This window comes from Mizuhopecten yessoensis, unplaced genomic scaffold (genome assembly GCF_002113885.1).
Source record: "Mizuhopecten yessoensis strain PY_sf001 unplaced genomic scaffold, ASM211388v2 scaffold715821, whole genome shotgun sequence".
NCBI lineage: Eukaryota > Metazoa > Mollusca > Bivalvia > Pectinida > Pectinidae > Mizuhopecten > Mizuhopecten yessoensis.
This window is the reverse complement of record NW_018479808.1, coordinates 15,346-35,991: the sequence shown is the minus strand read 5'-3', so window position 1 is coordinate 35,991 and position 20,646 is coordinate 15,346. Positions and strand designations below refer to the sequence as shown.

At 32.9% G+C, this 20,646-nt stretch overlaps 1 protein-coding gene across 1 annotated transcript; it reads right to left on the bottom strand.

Moving 5' to 3' along the window:
• Window positions 1-1,482: 1,482 nt before the first annotated feature.
• LOC110441278 lies at window positions 1,483-16,282 on the bottom strand. Its single transcript, XM_021484390.1, has 9 exons — window positions 16,237-16,282; window positions 12,757-12,872; window positions 11,504-11,655; window positions 9,578-9,723; window positions 7,162-7,301; window positions 6,223-6,307; window positions 5,785-5,959; window positions 3,267-3,378; window positions 1,483-1,983 (listed from the first exon to the last, which is right to left on the bottom strand). Exons 2-9 carry the CDS (start codon window positions 12,857-12,859, stop codon window positions 1,907-1,909), a joined length of 990 nt encoding a protein of 329 aa, XP_021340065.1. The 5' UTR covers window positions 12,860-12,872; window positions 16,237-16,282; the 3' UTR covers window positions 1,483-1,906.
• Between the last annotated feature and the right edge of the window lie 4,364 nt (window positions 16,283-20,646).

The window sequence follows — 20,646 nt, the reverse complement described above, 5'->3', positions numbered from 1 at the left end:
ATAAAAAATACACAGTATACATGAAAGACTTAGTGTGAATTTTCCAATATCACATACATAGCTTCACAAACTGTACAATGACATAAATGTGATTAATCATTTTCATCAATCATCGTTGAAAAAATATATTTATTTTCTTCTGTCAGTATAATTTTGTTAGTGGACGCAGTCGATGAAAGCATTTGACACATGAACGCCTATCAAATCAATCAATCAAATTAGAAATTGTTTGGGTGTTTAGTATAAACTGCCCATTATCCAGTACTGGAAACAGTTATCATTAAGTAAAATTAGTAGGAAATGTTGGTTGTATTACATAAAAAGACTTGTTCTTTTCCAACAACACTAAATATTTCTGCTTAGTCCCCCCAGTTTGTCGTAACCGCGATGGAAATATTTATCTGTTTGGAGTAGTTACAGGGTTCATTAAATACACATTTGTCTAAGTATCTGACTTTGAACTTAAAACAGTACTCCTCTTAATTGTGTTTTTACATTAATGTAAACAATTTAGATTTCCATCTTTCTTGTCTCTATCATCACCTAGAAGGATGAACCAGATGTATGATGATGTGTAATCAATATTTTGGAATACTGTATATATAACCAAATTTTAAAGTTGCATCACATTTTTGAGTGATACGGTCATTCAGCTTTGTAAAATATTGTCATCAAGGAACTTTCACCAATGCATGATGTGCAACTGCAGATAGTAATATGAGGCATATTTTGTTTGAAATTACCAATCTCACCACTCACCAACTAAAACATACGATAAACGTTTATATATTTTACATCAGCATTTGAAACAAGCATTGCTATAAAAACATGCGAATGACACTAAAGAATATTTTTTTTATTAATTTAGATTTGTTTTAGATTATGATCGGATTAAAATAATAAATGGAATCGTTTACAAATGCTGGAAAAAAATGGATACGTATATCCAGGTTTTTTTTGGCCTTTACCATTAATATCAAATTGCAGGACAAATTATCAGTCATTAAATAATGATTCAGTACTTGGTGAAATAAAACGTCCGGACAAATATATCAAAATTTGATATAACATATCTCCAAACTGATGAATCTTATTGAAGATGCCTAGACTTATATCTTATCTAGCGAACAGTCAAATAGCAAAGGACGATAAGCATCATTTGTTAATAAGGATAGATTATATTAACATATGTTTTAAAATTCATGTCGAGTTATTTCCCTTGCTATGATGTCCTTACAAACTAAAAAGCTAGTACAAATGAGACGTTTGATGTTTTGAATATCTTATTACCTATCATGTTTTACTTAATACAAACACAGCGTAGATAACACGGCACAGAATAACAGATTTGTCCAAGTTAAAAAAGCTTGAATTGAAAACAAATACGATTGATATTATTGTTGATTACGATCTAAACTGTCTTTGCGATAAACAAAATAATTAACATGTACATGTTGAAATAAAATTAATTTATTCATTCTTGGACGGGGCATAGTGTTCCCAGTATAATCAACAATTTCGGTCATTCTCAGCCTGTGTTGATTGCTTATATCTGGTGAGAACCCTGCGTTTAACTAAAAACAAATCATATCTCATATAATATATATTTTGTTAATATTTACATCATATATATTATTACAAAATATATCCTTGTTGGTACTAGACCGGCCCATGATGTTTTTAGTTCAAGAACAAGCAACTCTAAGGGTGTCGTTAAGTTAAAAAATACGAAAAAGATATATCTAACATGAATATAAAAAATGGAAAAAATGGTGAACGCAATTCTACTATGTTTCTCATGATAAAATTACATCATTAAGTCCTTTTAGAATTTTAAATTGAATAAATTAAACAATGTCTTTTTTTTCTCCTACACAAATTTGTCGGGCTGAATATTTGCGTAGGTTTAACGGAAAAAGTGGAAATACTTTGCAAGTAATAGGATTGCTATGAAAGCATATTTCCTGTCACCAATGATAGAACCTGAAAGATAAATATTTAGTAATTACACTTTACATATTTGTCGTATAACGTACATCAACATCGTATGACATGCTTTTCACAACCATAGTAGTTTTGTTATTAAAAGACAGCTAGACATTTTATTTTTCAACTCATTAAAGCATCAATTAACGGTTTGTTTAAATTCTTCAGTATAAAGAGATACCATTTGACTACAAAAAAAGAAATATAAAAATCACACTACAGTAATGATAAACTGTCAAAAATTAAGTTATTTTTGCAGTGAATATTCTTTTCAAATTCTTGCATTAATACCATCTTCACAAGCAGCAGTGTTAGTATAGCATTGTTGTGATGAGTAAAGTACCTTGTAGTAAGTTTGGTGTTAAAATCATGCAAATATATTTATAAAATAAACCCCATTATTTTCAACTTCAAGAATAAATATGTTATTAAACATGAAAATGAATTTATATTTATAGCATTGTAGTACTATTGCACAGCCCATAAATTGCAGCAAACGCCCAGGACAGTCATACATTGCTTTCAAAGAAAACATAAATAACTGCAAATAACTATATTTCTTAGGTTTTTAAATACTTTATATTTTCATTATTTGTTAATCGGCAAATCAATAAATTTTGTCATTTGGGCCCATTATTATGTCGTTAAATCGGACGACCGATTACCAAATAGAACAACAAGTGGAAGGAGAGACAGAAAGTTATATACCTTATAGTCGGGATGAATGCACAAATAAAAAGCGCAAAGGATATTGCAAAAAATAGCATTAAAATAATGTATAGATGAAACAGGGGCTTTAATGTACAATTATCTCTGAATAGAGATCTGGGGGTAAAAGGCATAAATCTATAGGATAAAGATTTTTTAAATAAATCGTATGTATAGGGTCAATTAATAACATCGGTTTCATCATTTGATATACTAAATGGTGATGTTTGAATAGTTTGATATTTTGTTTTTGGTTTGTCATTTCGTATTTTATTTTATTTTATGTTGAAGGCAAAATGTATCATAATATATTTGTAAAAATGGTGACGGTTTATTTGATAAATATGACACTGTAAATATATATTATATGTATATGTGACAACTGAACGTGATAATGATTAACGGTTTATCTGAGATTTAAAACTCTTCTCACACATTTTATTTTTCTATAAACAAAACTATTCACTACAGCCTCCCGGACTCCGTCTTTAATAAAGAGTTCTAAAATAGTTTTATTCATACCATTTTAAATAGAAACTAACGTGGATCTTGGAATACATATATGTACTTACCATTAACACCACTTGTTGTAAATAACGGTTCTACTCTGAATGAGGTTGACAGAGTCACTCTTCGATTAGTTGTGTCCACATTCCTCCGTCTGCGACCTGATCCAGTGATTGACTGGGAACACAATAAGTTATACAATTACAATTACAATTGATTGCTACAGAATACATATACTCCATATATACGTGTATGTTTGTCCTTACAATGACAATGACCCGGATATGTTTATATATAACATTGAATGTTTTATTATAAAACTAGTTTGAAGAAAATATTGAACATTATATATTAACCACGAAAAAAAATATGCAAATATTGAAAACATTTATTATATTATATGATTTGTATTCAAAATTTAAAAGAAATTAAACATGTCCTTATCTAATTATATATTGATATTCTGTAACAATTTAACATTCGCGTGTCTTAACAATATAAATAACACAACTCTTTCTTACGCCTAATCTAATCAAATATATTCATCACATGTCCGTTTTCCAAAGAAATCTTTTCTTGCTAAATATAACCTGATCTATTTTACATTTACAGCATTAGCAATTATCCAACAGACTTGTCAGTTAATGCATAACGAGATCTTGAAAAATAGATAACTAGACAGATCAGATAATAAACTGAAGTAAACATTATAAAATTTTCAATAAAACGTTAATTAAAACTTCGGGAAATGTATTAAAAATCATATTCTAATGCATAAATCATGTTTCCTTTTATTTATATCCTATATTTTTTTTTAGCAAGTTTCACTTGTGAATAAAGGTGTATTAAAAACCTAGCTGCATGCCGTAAAATGGCAAATGTTGTATATCTGATCATTTAATTGCTTTCATTTTTATCCCTACTCTATTTCCATTCTTCTTACAGTGTAATAGTGTTTAACCTGTGTTGATGTACCTTTACCAATACTGACGATCAATTAAATAATTAACTAATTAATGAGACAACAAACAATCAATTTATTCAGTAACCAAGCAATCGATATATAGGAGAATCAATCCCCAAATACATATATATGCATATAGCCAGACTTACAGCAAAACATAAGCAACACCTGAAGAAATCGGAATGTACACTGACAGATAATCATATCATAATGACAGAAGATATAGGAAAAACTAGAAAATGTCTGTAAGACATAACTGCCATATGGAATTAGTTTCAGTGTTCTATAAAAAGTTACAGCCACTTTGATCTTGATACCCTGAACCATGCACACACACACAAGGTACTACACTTAAAGTTGATAAGTTGATTTTAATATGCATGTGTTTTTTCTGTATGTTATTACCATCCTGAAACACAAGGATGTCAGAGGGATCCTCATACTTGACCTTTATATAAAGTTTGACCAAAATCTGTGAAAGAATGACGTTGCTAACTGTTTAAATTAAATCAGTTGATGATTTTCTATTAATAGCAAAAGTGACCTTGGCCCTGACCTTGGAACCCTGAAACACCAGGATGTCAGAGGTGGCCTGTATCTGTTGGGTGCGGTAATTTAATCCCATCAAATGTTTATACATGCAGCTCCATCAACAAATTATTTTTCTTTTCTCTTCATAATATGTTTATATATATATACCGGTATATTTTGTATATGTCTTTTTAATATCAAAATAAAAGGTAAGAATTTAAACCATTAGATTCAATTATAATAAAAATGAGTATTAGTAGTTGTTTCCCCTAATTTGATTCTTAATTTGATAATACCAACTTGTTTATATGTGTTTGTGTGTGTTCTAATGTCTATGTATATGCTTGTACCACTGTCTGGTACTATGTTTGCAAAGGGCTTAAATAGGCTATGCCTGCTGCCCAATCCATTTGTCCTTTGACAATAACATTTATTGAAATCAAGTCAGAGGTATACCCATATTTGACATTTGCATAAGGTTTGACCAAAATCGGTGAAAAAATAAAGTTGCTAAGTGTTTAAATTAAATCAGTTGATAGTTTTACTATGTATAACAACAGTGACCTTGACCTTGGAACCTTGAAACACAACAATGTCCGAAGTATACTTATTAATGACCTTTGCATAAAGTTTAACCAAAATCCATAAAAGAATGAAGTTGCTAAGCGTTTAAATTGATTCATTTGATGATTTTCTATATATAGGAAGTGTGACCTTGGCCTTGACCTTTGATCACTGAAACACAACGATGTCCGAAGTATACTCATAATTGACCTTTGTAAGAGGTTTTATCAATATCTGTCAAAAAATGAAGTTGCTAAGTGTTTACATTGAATCGGGACGGGACGCGACGGGAGGGGTGTTTACATTGAATCGGGACGGGACGCGACAGGACGGACATGGGCAACACTATAAGCTCCTTCATTTTATGGCGATGGCATAATAAGGACATTCAAAATAGACATAGGACATACACAGAAAGGAAATGTTATCAATTCATCCATTCGTTCATCAGTAAACTGGAGACAGCATGGCCTGTTCTATGATTAAAACGTATAGAGCGCACTTATGTTCTGTAACGATCCTACCTGTGACGTTGAGGGAGTCAGAGATGGACAACCGGCCTCATTACAAACATCGACCACACAGCGTAGGTATACAACAGGAGAATCAACTAATCGGAAACCAACCATAGTAGCTTCAGTTGTTTTAGTTATATTATTTAAAAATGTTCCTAAAACACCAAAATCATCGTTTGGTTTCCTGAAAGAAATTGAATGCAAACTTACAAACGTATATGAGACTTTTTCTATAAAAAGTATATCATTAATACATTTCATGTACATGTATGTTCGAGTTGTTGTTAAGGCGTATCACACGAAAGCATCCAAATAAAACCAAGCATCACTTGGTAAAACGAGCATAACTGAAAAGAATCTTGCTGTTCATGGAATATCTAAGGTTTTTCTTAACGTCATTGTATGAAAACGGCAGCGATAACTAATGTATAGGTTTTAGGAGCTCACCTGTCGACGTATAACTGCACTAAATCCTTCTTGAAACTAGAATCTGAGGCAGCATCACACGATTCAACGAGAAGAAACAAACTGTCTGAAATTGAATATTACAATTTTCATTAGTATAACGGATATAAATGATAATAAGCTATCTTTATAATAGATTTAATTCTGTCTGTATCTAACGGGATTATATTAAGACTAGAATTACAAGAAGTTTTCTTTGGATGTTTTGCTTGTCTCGGTGCCCTTTGCGATCTTTCTTAAGGATAAGATAAAGCACATAATCATTTTTTTTATACACTTTGCATGCAACATAAAAAAGGAAATGTGAAGTTGTAGGTTGTAACTTGCATGCACTGAGTAAGAATGTTTGGTAAAACTTTGAAAGATAATGGACGCTGGCCGAAGCAGCCGCTGTAAGTGATCTTATCTAACATTGTCTCTCTTGATATATATTCTACAATTATGAACTGAGGTAAAGAATCGCAGGGTTAGAAAAAAGTGCATTTTATCGTCAAAGGATTATAATGTAAACATAATTAATTTCGGTAAGACGACTATCCTGGTCAGTGTTCGTTACATCCAGTGTGTAAATCACTCAAAAACGTAGTTAACCGTGCCTCATGATGAAAAATTAAAAGAGCAAAAAATTACACACAGAATAATGTTGAAAACTTCGGCAATATATCTCGTAAAACCACTTGGTACTCTTGGCAGATGTGACTAATTCATTTAACTCACTTTATTTTCAAACAAATCAAACTCTATTCGTCTTTTATCATTCATAAACATAGTATCTGAACAACATTATTTTTTATAACATTATTGTTTTCAGTGGTNAAACTCTATTCGTCTTTTATCATTCATAAACATAGTATCAGAACAATATTATTTTTTATAACATTATTGTATTCAGTGTGTTTTATATGTACAATACAATCTTACCTGGGCCGGTAATGTTTAACCTATAATTGTGTGCTATATCAACAGCAGTGGCCAGGTTGTTACTCTTTTCGTCTGTCACTTTCATGGTCAATGTATTGTGCAGCGGAATGTTTGTAAGCACCGTTGGGGCAAGAACGGAACTAGAAGATAGAGAAAAACCATGGTCATTATCAGAGTACTCTGTTTCCTTATATAGATAAATATGAAAAGAAACGTTGATATGTCTCCCTGTAAAACACCCGTAATACATTGTTTGCAAGATGACTATTTCACTTGTGGTAGAACAGGGAAATTTCTGTTTGCTTAAAATTTTTCTTTTCTTTAAAAATAGTCATATATGACGTGCGTTGGCTTTCTGCAAGACCAGGAAGTTTTGTTTGATCGCTAGCACAACAATCATGAACCACTAGAAGCTCGAAGCTGTAAATAACGCGCCAAAAGCGGGAACACGTAACTTTAAAAGGGAAAGCAAATACGGTACGAATCGAAACGAAATGAGGTAAACAAGAAAGAATAATACTAAATACACGAAATAGTAAAGGAAACTGCACGTGAATGAACAAAACGGAAAACTAACAGACATGCATTTTATATTCGATTCACAAGCTACACATAACGAGCTCATGTGACCGTTAGTCGTACATTGTTCTCTTCAGATTTTGTTTCGTTCTGGCTTCGCCAAATCTATGCAAAAGGAAATGCACGTGAATAAACAAAACGAAAAAATAACAGTACATGCATATGTTAACTTCTAGGCTTGCGATTCAAGCTACACAAAACAAGCTCATGTGACCGTTAATCATGCATTTTCCTTCCAGAGTTTTTTCGGCCTGACTTCGTCGAATCTAAGCCTTTATGGTAATGCGATCTGGGTTTTTTTTCTCTCCTTTTATATACGAAAAGTGAAACGTTTGAAATTGAAACCATCTTGTTTCATTGAAGCAGAAATGATAAATTACCAACCAGTTTTTAACAATAATTTAAAAGGATTTTTTTTGTAAGAGTTGTTCTTTCAAGTGACCTCCCAGGTTTCATTACCATGTCCCAAGTAATCTAAAATGTCTAACAAAGTTTAAGCCTGCATTAGTCTGTTTGGCATAATGCTGTTGTCGCCTTGAAACATTGTACATTATCAAAAGAACATTTATAATAATTTAGTTTCAATCGAATAAGTGAAAGAACGTTGTATACATGACATTGCCAGGATTATGAAGGAATGCAAACAGTGATTTTGCATAGATAATGTTTAATCAGTCCCTAGATCATTGTATATTAGTTAACTTATCATTGAATTACATGATAATCTTTCAACTTATACTTCGATTATTGCCTAATATTTTAAGAATGAGAATTTTTCCTTCCACATTATAGCGAAAAGAAAAGCATTCCCTTACTTTCTGGTCATTCTTCTATATTGTGCTTTAATTTTGGTTGGACAGATGCAGTTATAACAGTTATTTCAGCTGGAAGCCGCCATCGTAAAAACCGATAAAAAGTCATTCCGACAATTCAATTTGCTGTTGTTTTTTTTTATCTGAAACAACCTTTTCCTCTAAAATGGTTATTATACGTCCGTTAATTTTACACTAACACGTGAAATTAGTATTCAGCTGGTACATTGTATAAGATGATTTTTATGAAATGACGATCTGTCAACCTGCAGTTCTGATTAATAAAAAAGATTGTAACTATAAACAGAACGGAATTTAATGTTTAAATAATCCAATGATACTAACTATTTACTTTCTGTTTATGCAAATTTCAAAACAGATAACTTAATTTCGTTTGTTAGTGTTAGATTAACGATCACAGGAGAACTAAGGTCAAATGAAGGTGGGGAATAGGAAGACATCGACAAAAACAATGTAAATCAGTAAACAAATAAAATGAAAATATATAAGAACATGAGAGAATATATTACGAATTCAAAGTGGCTTCAGTTCAATTTCGGTTTCTTAGCTGTCCCGTAAACAGAAGACACAGACGAAACATCTGATTCAGCAGAGGCCCTCATATTAGATGTATCTTACGATAATGTCCAGTGTAATGGAGCAGGCAAGTTATTTTCCCTAACTTGCAGGGGTTTTCCTTTGCGTTCCGATCCCGTCATTTTATTTAGTTCTTTTGGTTTCGTTTTTTTTTTTATCGTTTTGCACTTTACTTGAACCATCTAATGTTGACTAAATAATTTACATTTCACAAAATTGTAATTTAAAGGCAATGCGTGATGTGTACGAAAATTAATAAACACCTTCCTAGTATTGTATAATACATGTAAATTAAACCACTCTTACAATCATGTGCAAATGCATGGTTTTGCTGTATTAATAGTTTTATGGTACATTGTTGACGTACCTTATGTAGTATTCGAGCAGTGAACTTACGCAAGTAAACACTGAAATCAATGGACACATACTTGTTGAAACTTTCTTTGACTGTCATGTGTGATCCGTTACAAATGACGATGATCTCTTTAACTACATACGATTCGTCCTTCTTTATAACAACTCCAAGTGACGCATTATGTGTGTCATTGAAAAGAACAAGTGTCACAGGTTTGTTCTGTAAAACAATATATACACAAATTATTAATATTTCACTATAAGGTACAAGACAAGTGAAAGTTTGCAAATCTATTTTCGAATAATACTTTCAATTAGGATAAAGATTCCATATTACAATATGATGAATGATACCTATTTACATACAGACTGATAACATGCAAACGGCTAATTTTGTCTGCGTCATGATAAGGAAAACAATACATGTTACTCTGACTATATAGCACAAGAGGCCCAAAGAGCCTGAATCGCTCAACTGGTATTAATCTCACACTTGTATCATTGAAAGTTGACTAAAATATAGCTACAGGCAAAATATCAGTATTTTATTTGTGACTATCAGTCATTCAACAAATCCTTTTAAAAGTTTTAACACATTTGACTCCTGTGACCTTGAAAAACGGCTAGGTCATTAATTTGAACACATTTAATAGTCAATCTTCCAAGGATGCTACTGGCAAAATATCATTATCCTGGGCCTTTTGGTTATTCAGAAGAAGTTATTTAAATGATTAAAAACAAATTGACCCCTGTGACCCTTGAACAAAATCAAGGTCATGTATTTGAACAATGGTGTAAGCCTTCATCCGGGCATGCTACTGCCTAAATAGCAACATTTTAGGCTAAATTGTTATTCAGATAGAGTGATTTAAATACTTTATAAATGTTTCACTCCTGTGACCTTGAATAAAAAGTTATTTGATTTTTTTTTAGATAATTGGCCAACCCTTGTGATCTTGCATATACGTCAAAGTCAGTGTTTTAAACAAACTTAGTAGCCATTCATCTTAGCATGTTATAGGCAAACTATCATCATCCTTGGCATTCTGTTTTTTTAAAAGAAGTTGTTTAAAGTAAAAAGTTGACACCGGACGAACGGACGACGGACGGACGGACGGACTGACGGACGGACGACGGACGGACGACGGACGGACGACGGAGCCGCACAACGGCATAAGCTCACTAGGCCCTTCGAAAAATTAATGTTTACATTGGCTTATATACATTTATAAACAGAATGACAAAAAAAAATGTTGTGCCTCATAAAAAGTCAGTTTCAATTTTAACCGATTTCTGTTATAAACATCATACTGGTTAATTGAGTCTATCTTTCTTGGTGTAGATTTTTCCAATGCACATGCGTAGATGCCCTACCATAGCAACGAAACTGCGTTGCTATGCAGAAATAGCAAAAATGTTGTGTTTTTGGACAGTTAACATACATAAAGAAAGCCTCCGCATTGTGACAATCAAAATTTTTAAGCATGACAAATGTTTATTTGTTTGTTACTTACAGAGCCTTTCAAAAGTTTAAGAGTGTTTAGTTAATTTCCTTCAAAACGACCAATTTGCAAATATCAGACAACAGACGGTATTCACGCATTTTATTATGAATATGCGGGTTTATGTCTCTCTTTGTAATGCCATATCTCCTAAACCAGTTGTCCAATGAATTTAAAAATTCATAATTATTCTAAATCCCCGATGAAGCCAGAATTGACCCTTTCCGCCCCTAGTACTTTTCGTTTACCACTGCGAGTGTTATGTGAATACTTCATTTCTACAAAACGGTGCTTGTTTTTGGAAAGTTTTAAATATTTCATATCTTACAAACGTTTTAATGATTTAAAACCCTTACAGAAAGAAGATAATTGATCAAGTTGTTAAACACTTTGTTTTGTCATTTGTTTAAAAGATAATATAATAGATACAGTGTTATTACATTTTTTCTGCTTTTGGCAGAAACCCCAGCAATAAGATGAACTGGTAATAATTCTTACTATAGTGCAGTTAGGAACACTGATACTGTCGGTGGGTCCACTATTCTGTATGGTTCTCACGGTGTTGTTTCCTTCGTATTCGCATTCCACCAAAACACTTCCGATAGTTCCGTCACTGACGCTAACATTTACTGTTCCAGGGGCTTGGCATGCTAACATTATAAAACGAATGACTTTATAAAGTCAATGTTGAAAAATCGTGCTTCAAACGACGATATGTTGTAATTATACAAATTGCAAGCTTTCAATAAGCACGCGTTTTTCTTTCATTGATTTTCAATATGTCAGATTTTATGTGAAATGTTCATTGATACAAAATATTTGAAATGTACATTAAATTTTGCTATTTTGTTTTTGTAGTTCCTGCATACATATAGTGTTTGTGAGAGTTTAAATTGAGATAAACCTGGAGTGTTCCGTTACACATTACTGCCAACAATAGTACTTGCTTACTTAATTATTCAAGGATATAGTCTTGCAAGGAGTGTCGTATTAAGAACGTAACGTTTGATTCCTCCGATTTCAAGAAATACAAAATCGAATAAAAGATAACAAATATGTAAAAATAATGTATCTATGAAAAGGATGCACCATGCACATGAAAAGAATAAAAACCATGCATAGTGTGGTGTTGCTGTGTTTTGCTATATTTCAAAGATTGTTGATGTAACAATAGGTTTACATCAAGTAGTGTGTATGACTACTGTACTTCCGTTAAATAGCTTATGTTTCCAATCCACATCGTTTGTTTTTTAGTTTATATTTTTCTTTCCTTGTATGTATATGTTTTTTCCCCGATATGTTTTCCATACGTGATCCTTATTGAAATGATTGATAGAACTTAAAGGGGAAAATACGCATCACCTCTTTAACAGCATTGAACAAATTCTGTTTCTAATATGCTTTCGACTCAATAAAGCTATACACGTAGGAAATGTTTTTTACATAATGTTTCAGTGATGATTAAATACATCCAGTATATTTTTTCTTAAAAGAAAGAAATATGTATACCATCACTAAATGTATTTACAGTAGCCCACAGGACGCACGTAATAAAGTGTAATAACAATTAAAATAAATAAACTTGCATTTTTCTACATGTACAACAATTATTTATTCATTTAACTTAAATGTAATTGTAACTGTTCAGAAATACACGACTTTCAGAGTGAGACTTTTTAACTATTGATGATGTGCTGTCTCGATGTTCTGCTAATATAAACAGAGTAATGAAAATAGTTATCGTTACTTACAAACATCAGTAGGTGTTGATGTTGTGGCTATGGCGGCGCCAGGATTGATGTAAAACAAGGAAAAGGATGCTAGAAAACAAAGTATTTTTTTGTTGATTGCCATCTTGATTACCAGACTGAAAAAGAAACAAATGAAATCTTTATTATTTTCCATCAAATGTGTATATTTTATCTTTGTTTAGCTTAAACACTTTGATAGCTTTATATAATAATATGACAGAAAATGCTGGTACCAGCATCTGATATCATTAGTAACTAGAAAATATCTGTAAGACATAAATGCCCCCGACGCCATGTGAAATTAGTTTCAGTGTTCTATAAAAAGTTACAACCACTTTGATCTTGATACCCCGAAACATGCACACACACAGGGTACTACACTTAAAGTTGATTTTAATATTCATATGGGTTCATTGTATGTTATAACCATCTCCATAACATATTTAATGAAGTTGCTAAGTGTTTAAATTGAATCAGTAGATGGTTTTCTATATATAGCAACAGTGACCTTGGCCTTGACCTTGGAACCATGAAACACAACAATGTCCGAAGTATACTCATACTTGACCTTTGTATAAAGTTTGACCAAAATCCATGAAAGAATGAAGTTTCTTAGTGTTTAAATTGAATCGGGACGGGACGATTTTCTATATATAGCAAGTGTGACCTTGGCCTTGACCTTGGATCCCTAAAATACAATGATGTCGGAAGTATAATCATACTTGACCTTTGTATAAAGTTTGACCAAAATCTTTCAAAGAATGAAGTTGCTAAGTGTTTACATTGAATCGGAACGGGACGGGACGCGGCGGGACGCGACGGGATGGGACGGGACGGACATTGGTAATACAAATGCCCCCCCCCCCCATTTTATGGCGGGGGCATAACAAACACTTAAGTGAATACGGGATACATTCAAGCGGTTACTCATCTTAAATGATTACAACAGAAACAATCCTCAAGGGTAATCACACAATGCAACATATATGGCATCTGTTAGGATTTCCTTCCTCATTTCAACCACCAGGAAATTCCTTCTTCAAAATTGAGGCCATAACAGGAATAATAATATTTCCGGCTTACTCTCGTAATAAGAACCACTACCATGTGTGTACCAGACGATTAGTCAAGATGCAGACTATATCGATAGTGTAATTCGTCATATTTGACCGTGATTGTATTATAGAGTACTACAAAAATGTAAAACTTAAGCTGTTTAACAAGTTAATTTCTTTCCGTTTTGGAGTCTGTGTTTTGAATTAAATGATTCAAATTTAAATATGTTTTCCGCTGTATCTAAATTTGCATCACATATGATTAAATTCATTGTTTCATCAGTATATCGTTGAAACACAAACATCATATATGGATAAAAAAAATCGTATAAAAAGTAATTCAAAACTACATATATCATTATTACCACATTTTTTACTTTTTCGGAAATAAATTAGAATTGAAGAACACTTGCAGCAGAATACTTTTTTTGTTAAATACAGGACTCTTATCTGTTACAAGATCGTCTGGTCAAATATGTAAGTAACATAAGAATGTAAAATTGACAAAATGCCAGTATTTTGAAAATTAATTCAGGATGTTTTATTTCATATTAACTTATTTACACAGTTGGCGCGGTCCCAGGTCGGGACATACCTAAGTTCTTAAAAATGGAAGTTGTTTGGGGTAACCAAGAAACTGGTTTACCCGTTGTGATTACGCGGACCATGCAATACAATCTGTCTCACAGTCTACTCAGCTGTAAATGAGTACGTGGTTGGACAGTGCTAGAAATGTTTAATGCTAGCTGTTAGCGCCGAAATGGCAGCTCCGGCTGTATGCTCCGTATGGAGTTGAGAAAGGTATTGGCTGGTTGCAAAGGCCCTATAACCACGGATAATAATTTGTGAACCGCTTTGAGACGACCTACGAACTAGGTTGTGATAAAGCGGTATATAAGAACCTCGAATTATTATCATTAATATCATTACAACGCTCTCGTGCGAACGGGATATAAATGTTTAGCGCCTTAGCAGAAGCAAAAGCATTTAAAGAAAAGTCCACGTGTAAAATTTCGACAGCATTCGACAAGAATTGAACAAGTTATTCATTGTTAAATGGTATGCATTCATGGCTGATATCGCCAGAGCAGAAACATGCAGAGTTGTACACAATCACATTCAAGAATGGAAATTTTGACATCAGAGAGGACATACGGTCAAAGCAATGGTTAAGGATAATACATTGTACTTGTTATACTGTTTCTGAAATAGCGCATAGAGTTGGCATTTCAGAAGGCAGTACGCATCTTATTCTGATCAAGCGCTTGAAATTAAAGATGCCCGATTCCATGTGAACAAAAGGGCAAACGTCTAAAATGTGCTAAAAATATATTAAAAAGTACGGTTAATCTGGCTGAGTTACTAACAGAGGTTAAGACATGGGTTCATTACTTTCAACATATATTTTCATATACTTTCAGAGGCTGATTAATAACAAACAATAGTTGTCGAGAAATCTATAAAGGCGAGTTATTGCAAGACGTATGAAAAGCGTCAAGAACAATTTGTTTGTCATTTTTTCAATTCTATAAAGCAAAAAAAGTGATCATTTTGACTTTTTAGCATTATTGTAAAATGCATTATTTATTCATTGATACAGTATACTTGTTATTCATGCAATTATATTTTTAAGAAGATATCATCTATCTGAGAACTACGTTAACATCGATCTCTTGTTTTGTTTTAATACGCCATATGACAGAGGATACAATTGGAAAATCCGTTCATTGAATCGGCAATCAAGGATCACATCAGCCAGAACATTGATATCAAGTTATATATTTAAAAAGTGGTTTGAAAAGAGGAAACTGCGACAGGTGGTGAATCAAAGAACTATGTTTGTGTTTTGTTAACTGAGACGTGGAGCTCCCCAAATATCACAAAAAACATTTATTTTATCGTTTCATTAATTGTCTAAGCCAGAAAAACAGTTTAATAAAAGATTTTTTATGAAATCATCTCGCAGACATTATGAGAAAGCCAGACATTGAAACAATCTTAAAACATTATTGAATGTTTTAAATCTCCCCAATAAAGATAATTGATACATTCAATTCATAGATGCAATTACTCAATGTCAAAATGTGGCATTGTTAGCGTAAGTATGAACTACAACTTCACACAACGATTAAACATTAAAATATTAGGTGGTAAATGTATATAGCTGCGGTTTGCTATGTTGACAAATCAATTTATTAAATACCATTTTGCTAGTATACTGGACAAAGAGAAAGCTTGTACTGAGGTTCTTTTTTTTCACATAGATATTGAAAAATATTGAAAAATATAAATAATGAAACAAAAACCATCTCACTGTGTATGCTTAAATATTTAGCGCTTATGTCATGATTGTATTTTAAGGATACGTACACACCAGTTTAAGTTTTATGCTGATTGTAATATAGCCTGACACTTTATCGCTTACCGTGTTGTCGGTGAGGAGGGCTGCTCAGTGAATAATGGACCACACGAAAAACTATCCTATTTACATCATCTGATAACACAGGCCCATGTGATCATCTAATAGGATTAGCAAACGCTATCATCATTTTCTCAGAATTCGTTACACGTCACGGTTGTATACAGCTCCTGCTGTCAGGTACTCGTTGTTCACAGTATGGTTACCTTGGTAGGTTGTAATGCAAATACTCAAAAATCCTATTTAAAAGAGAAACTTTATGATATCTAGATATTTTCATTTTTCAGCATTTTAACTTTGAACAATCCATATGCATGTTGTTCTAGATCTCAATTTCCATACTTTTGTTTTTAAAATCACACGACATTATTATGTTAGTGATCTTTAGCCTAAGAATTCTTTTACAAATGATATATAGAATACAAATACTTATATATGTGTGTTTGCATCTTTTAAAATCATTTTCTTTGTTTGAGTTTAACGGCCCATCGATAGCTATTCTGAAATAGGATCTGGCTTGTGTAACTTCATTACATATGAGTATCAAAGATTTATTGAACCCATTCCTACGCCACAGACATTTCAGCAAGACCTATATCTCAAATAACATATCATTGTCACATACCATTTAAGCATACATAATATGAAAACAATTGTTGTTATCTTAATGAAAAACTTCGTAGCTGAGATGCACTTTACGCAACTCCTTCTCCTAATGAAGCGCTGAACTACCTAAGGTAAGTGAGTGAACAACTAATATAAAGGGTCTCTTATTTATCACCATCACAGAAGTGCTCATAGGAATTAAATTTAATTAAGGTACTATTAATTAAAAACACATTGGCATACTTTCCTTCAGGATCAAACCTGTATAAGACTTTCATTATTAGTATCATTGTACATACTTGTTCATTAATTGTATCGAAAAGATATACGAGTTTGACAACATTGTTGTCATTTTTTTCCCATGCACATACATGTTGCAATGTGAAAAATTACCTAATATGACTACGGATATACAACTCTCAGTATTCCTTTAAGCATCGATGATATATTTAAGATATCGACAAAGAAATGCTTTATTCAATTGTACATCCTAGAGAAAATATATAAGTATATAAAAGACTCCATTGGAATTCCTCATTTATATTACATCGTGGATATTGTGAAGATATATTATCAGTTTTAGGTCAGAACATACTACGGAAAGTATAAACATCAAACATTTGATTAATATATCTATCCTCAATTTGATTATTTATTCACGTGGCCTTATTAGATTCGTACGTTTCATAACTATCGATTCACAATACTTTTCAGCAATTTCAATAATGTATTTATCATCTGATTGAGCAATGAAATTCGCTGTTTTGTGTTTAAGATTGTTTTCATTGCTAGTACAGATTTGTGATAATTGTCAGTATTCTTCCGTTAATATTATTTTTTCTCCGGAAGATAGTTTTGATGCTGATTGTCTGTTAGGCATCTATCATATCAAAGTAGCCATATTTGTACAGTCAATTATCCAACCACTAAATCTAATAGCCACATGTGTAGTACCATCAGTAGTTAAGTTCAGGATGTCATGTGTGTGCGATTACCTGGAATAACAGGCCTTACGCTGTTCCTAACATTGATATGGTCGTTTTTATATCTTTATCCCACATCTGCGTATGTAAAATGCACCATTCCCAAACGGGCCACTCATATAGGGTTCGTTTTTCTTTCAATCCGGTACATATATGACATAGCTTACAAGGGTAGGAAAAGGTTTTAGGGCTTTTCTAACGTACACCCATTTTCATCACGCGCGCCTTTGTTATAATGTACGACACGGCATTTGGAACATCCCCTGCCGATTTGCTGAAATTGAAATGACTTTTTGTAGTTTCTGTGTTAATTCTGTTGAATATAATGAGAAAAAAATACCCTCATATGCCCAGTTGTGAAGTATAGGAAAATCCCATCCTTGATTACGTTAAATATATGCAAAAGCCTTCGTCTTTACCTATTTTAATTGACCTCGTCGTTAAAGTTTCTCTATTCTACACTCCTTGGCATCAAACATCAAGACAATGAGATGACGACATGCAGTACCACGTTTGACGTCATTTTTATCTGTTTCGCTGAGTTTTGATTTTTAGTTTAAGCCAAATTATGATGTGCTACTTCCAAGGGTATAGATGGTTTGTTTTAATTTTCCCGCAGATCTGTACCATCATATGTGATATGTCTATCCTACATATTTTGTGTACTAGTTTATTTTTTAATATAACCGTTTACCCCCTTTGGATTGAAATATAAGGATCTTTACCCGAGGGTTGAAATTCTCCATCTCACCTCAAGGGTATGGATGATTCTTCTTTTACCTTTACTCTTGGTGATCCAGGCATATTCATAAAGCAACGTTGAGGTTACCGGCTAAGCCTCGCGTTTGACAACTTAGGAAGCTTCGCCCTTCGGGATAATATTCCCCTAACTCACCCCCAAGGTGGTGATAAATTCTGTTAAGGGTATACTCGGGTGTAGACTTTGATGTGAGAACATCAGCATTGATTCTAACAAAATTTGTTATGATGTGATCAGATTATCCGTTTCTCATAGCGTTTTAAGAGAGAAACTCGTTTTGTCTCGAAATCAGATCGATGTTTGAATAATACTTTTTTTGAATGATTTGTTTTCGCTACGACAGCAAGGGTCATGTGACGACGGGTGCCTAGGGAAACACCGTCTGAAACAGAAAGTAAATAGAAAGGGCAGAAGACAGGAAATATTGGAAACTAGAAAGATCAATTTTTATCTCGTCCATGTTCCCTTCTCAGAAGAAAAGTAACACAATGCAAAAAACCTTTCCCAATTCTATAGAGAGGCCCCACATGTGTTGCCTCTTACGATCATGCAGTTGGATACAGCAGGCCTATCTTTTCCCTGCATGTGTTATTTTGAAATGAAATGACCGCTTTAAATGAACTGTTCGGTTTACATGAAGAACTTTAATGTTAAATAATCATAATTTCATTTGGTCAACAAATGATGAAAACGTGAACCACGGAGAAATAAAAATCCTGAAATACGCGTGAATCTATCAAACTAGTGCCGAAACCAGGTGTCCTGGACCAAGAAAGGCACCCGTATTTCCATTATTACAAGAAATACATGGCCATGATACGCCGTTTTCAAAGAAAATATATATAAGTGTATATATAAGTTATTTCTTTAGATTAAACACATTACAGGAGCGCAAATCTCTACATAATATTTTTAAGCGGGAGTAAAGTGATTTAAATCACACCTTGATCTATATCAGATATAGTGTTGCAATGTATGAAGGGAATCTTTTGTACAGTCAAAATTGACTGGTAGGATCCGTATTCGCCAACCTTAATTTGCCCTTATATGTAATGGATATATGAAGTATGCAGTATACTAATATTCGCTTGTTTTAACTGAAACAAAAAATTCCCAGTATAGAATATTTTCTAGTTTACCAGTGTGTTTCATTTACAGACCTTTAGAAATATGCAAATGGAATAAAAGTAGACGACAAACACGGGTAATCGTGTTCAAAGATTATTTTCAAGTGGTTTGTTTACCGTTTAAAATATAAATAGTGGGCTCTTATGTAATTTAAAATGTGTTTTATCGTGAAGGAATGCGGAACATGTTGATATGCCTCGTCTCATGACTGATAGACAGATACTAAGTCTGGGTTGATAATCAATACTTTCGTTTCTGATGACTAGATATTGAAAATGTAGGTGACAACGTATTTTATTGACACCATGACTCACTGATTATATACTTATGTGATCGACAACATATTTGTTTGAAAATGTAGGTGACATCGTCTTTCAGTGACAACATGACTCATTGATTACATATAGGATCGACAACATATTTTATTGACATTCTATGTGACATTGTATTCCATTGACAACATGACTCATTGTCATTACATACCCGATCGACAACTTAACTACTTGACAACAGATCTTAAGACAGCACACAGTAACACTCCTCTGCTTGTGAATTAACAACTATGTAAAACACTTTTGTAATCAATGTGCACCATCTCTTAAATAGTATATTAATATACAACGATTTTTAATGTTGGAGGATTTGTCTCCCTCTCCTGACTGCTCAAATGACCATAGCTGTATACAGGACATACAGCACAAAGACGCCAATTTGTTACAGAAGTATGGGGGGGGGGNNGGGGGGGGGAAACACTAAATATATTTATGTATCGCCGTTTTGTCGATGAAGACCCGTAGTCTAAGACTAATAAACAAAAAAAATATTGTTTCTATATAATAACAGTCTGTATATATGAGATATTAACATTATTTTGAGCGCTTTTGGGAGACAGATGTGACAGTGTCAAGTGATCCTGAACATAAGGTAAAATAAGAAATC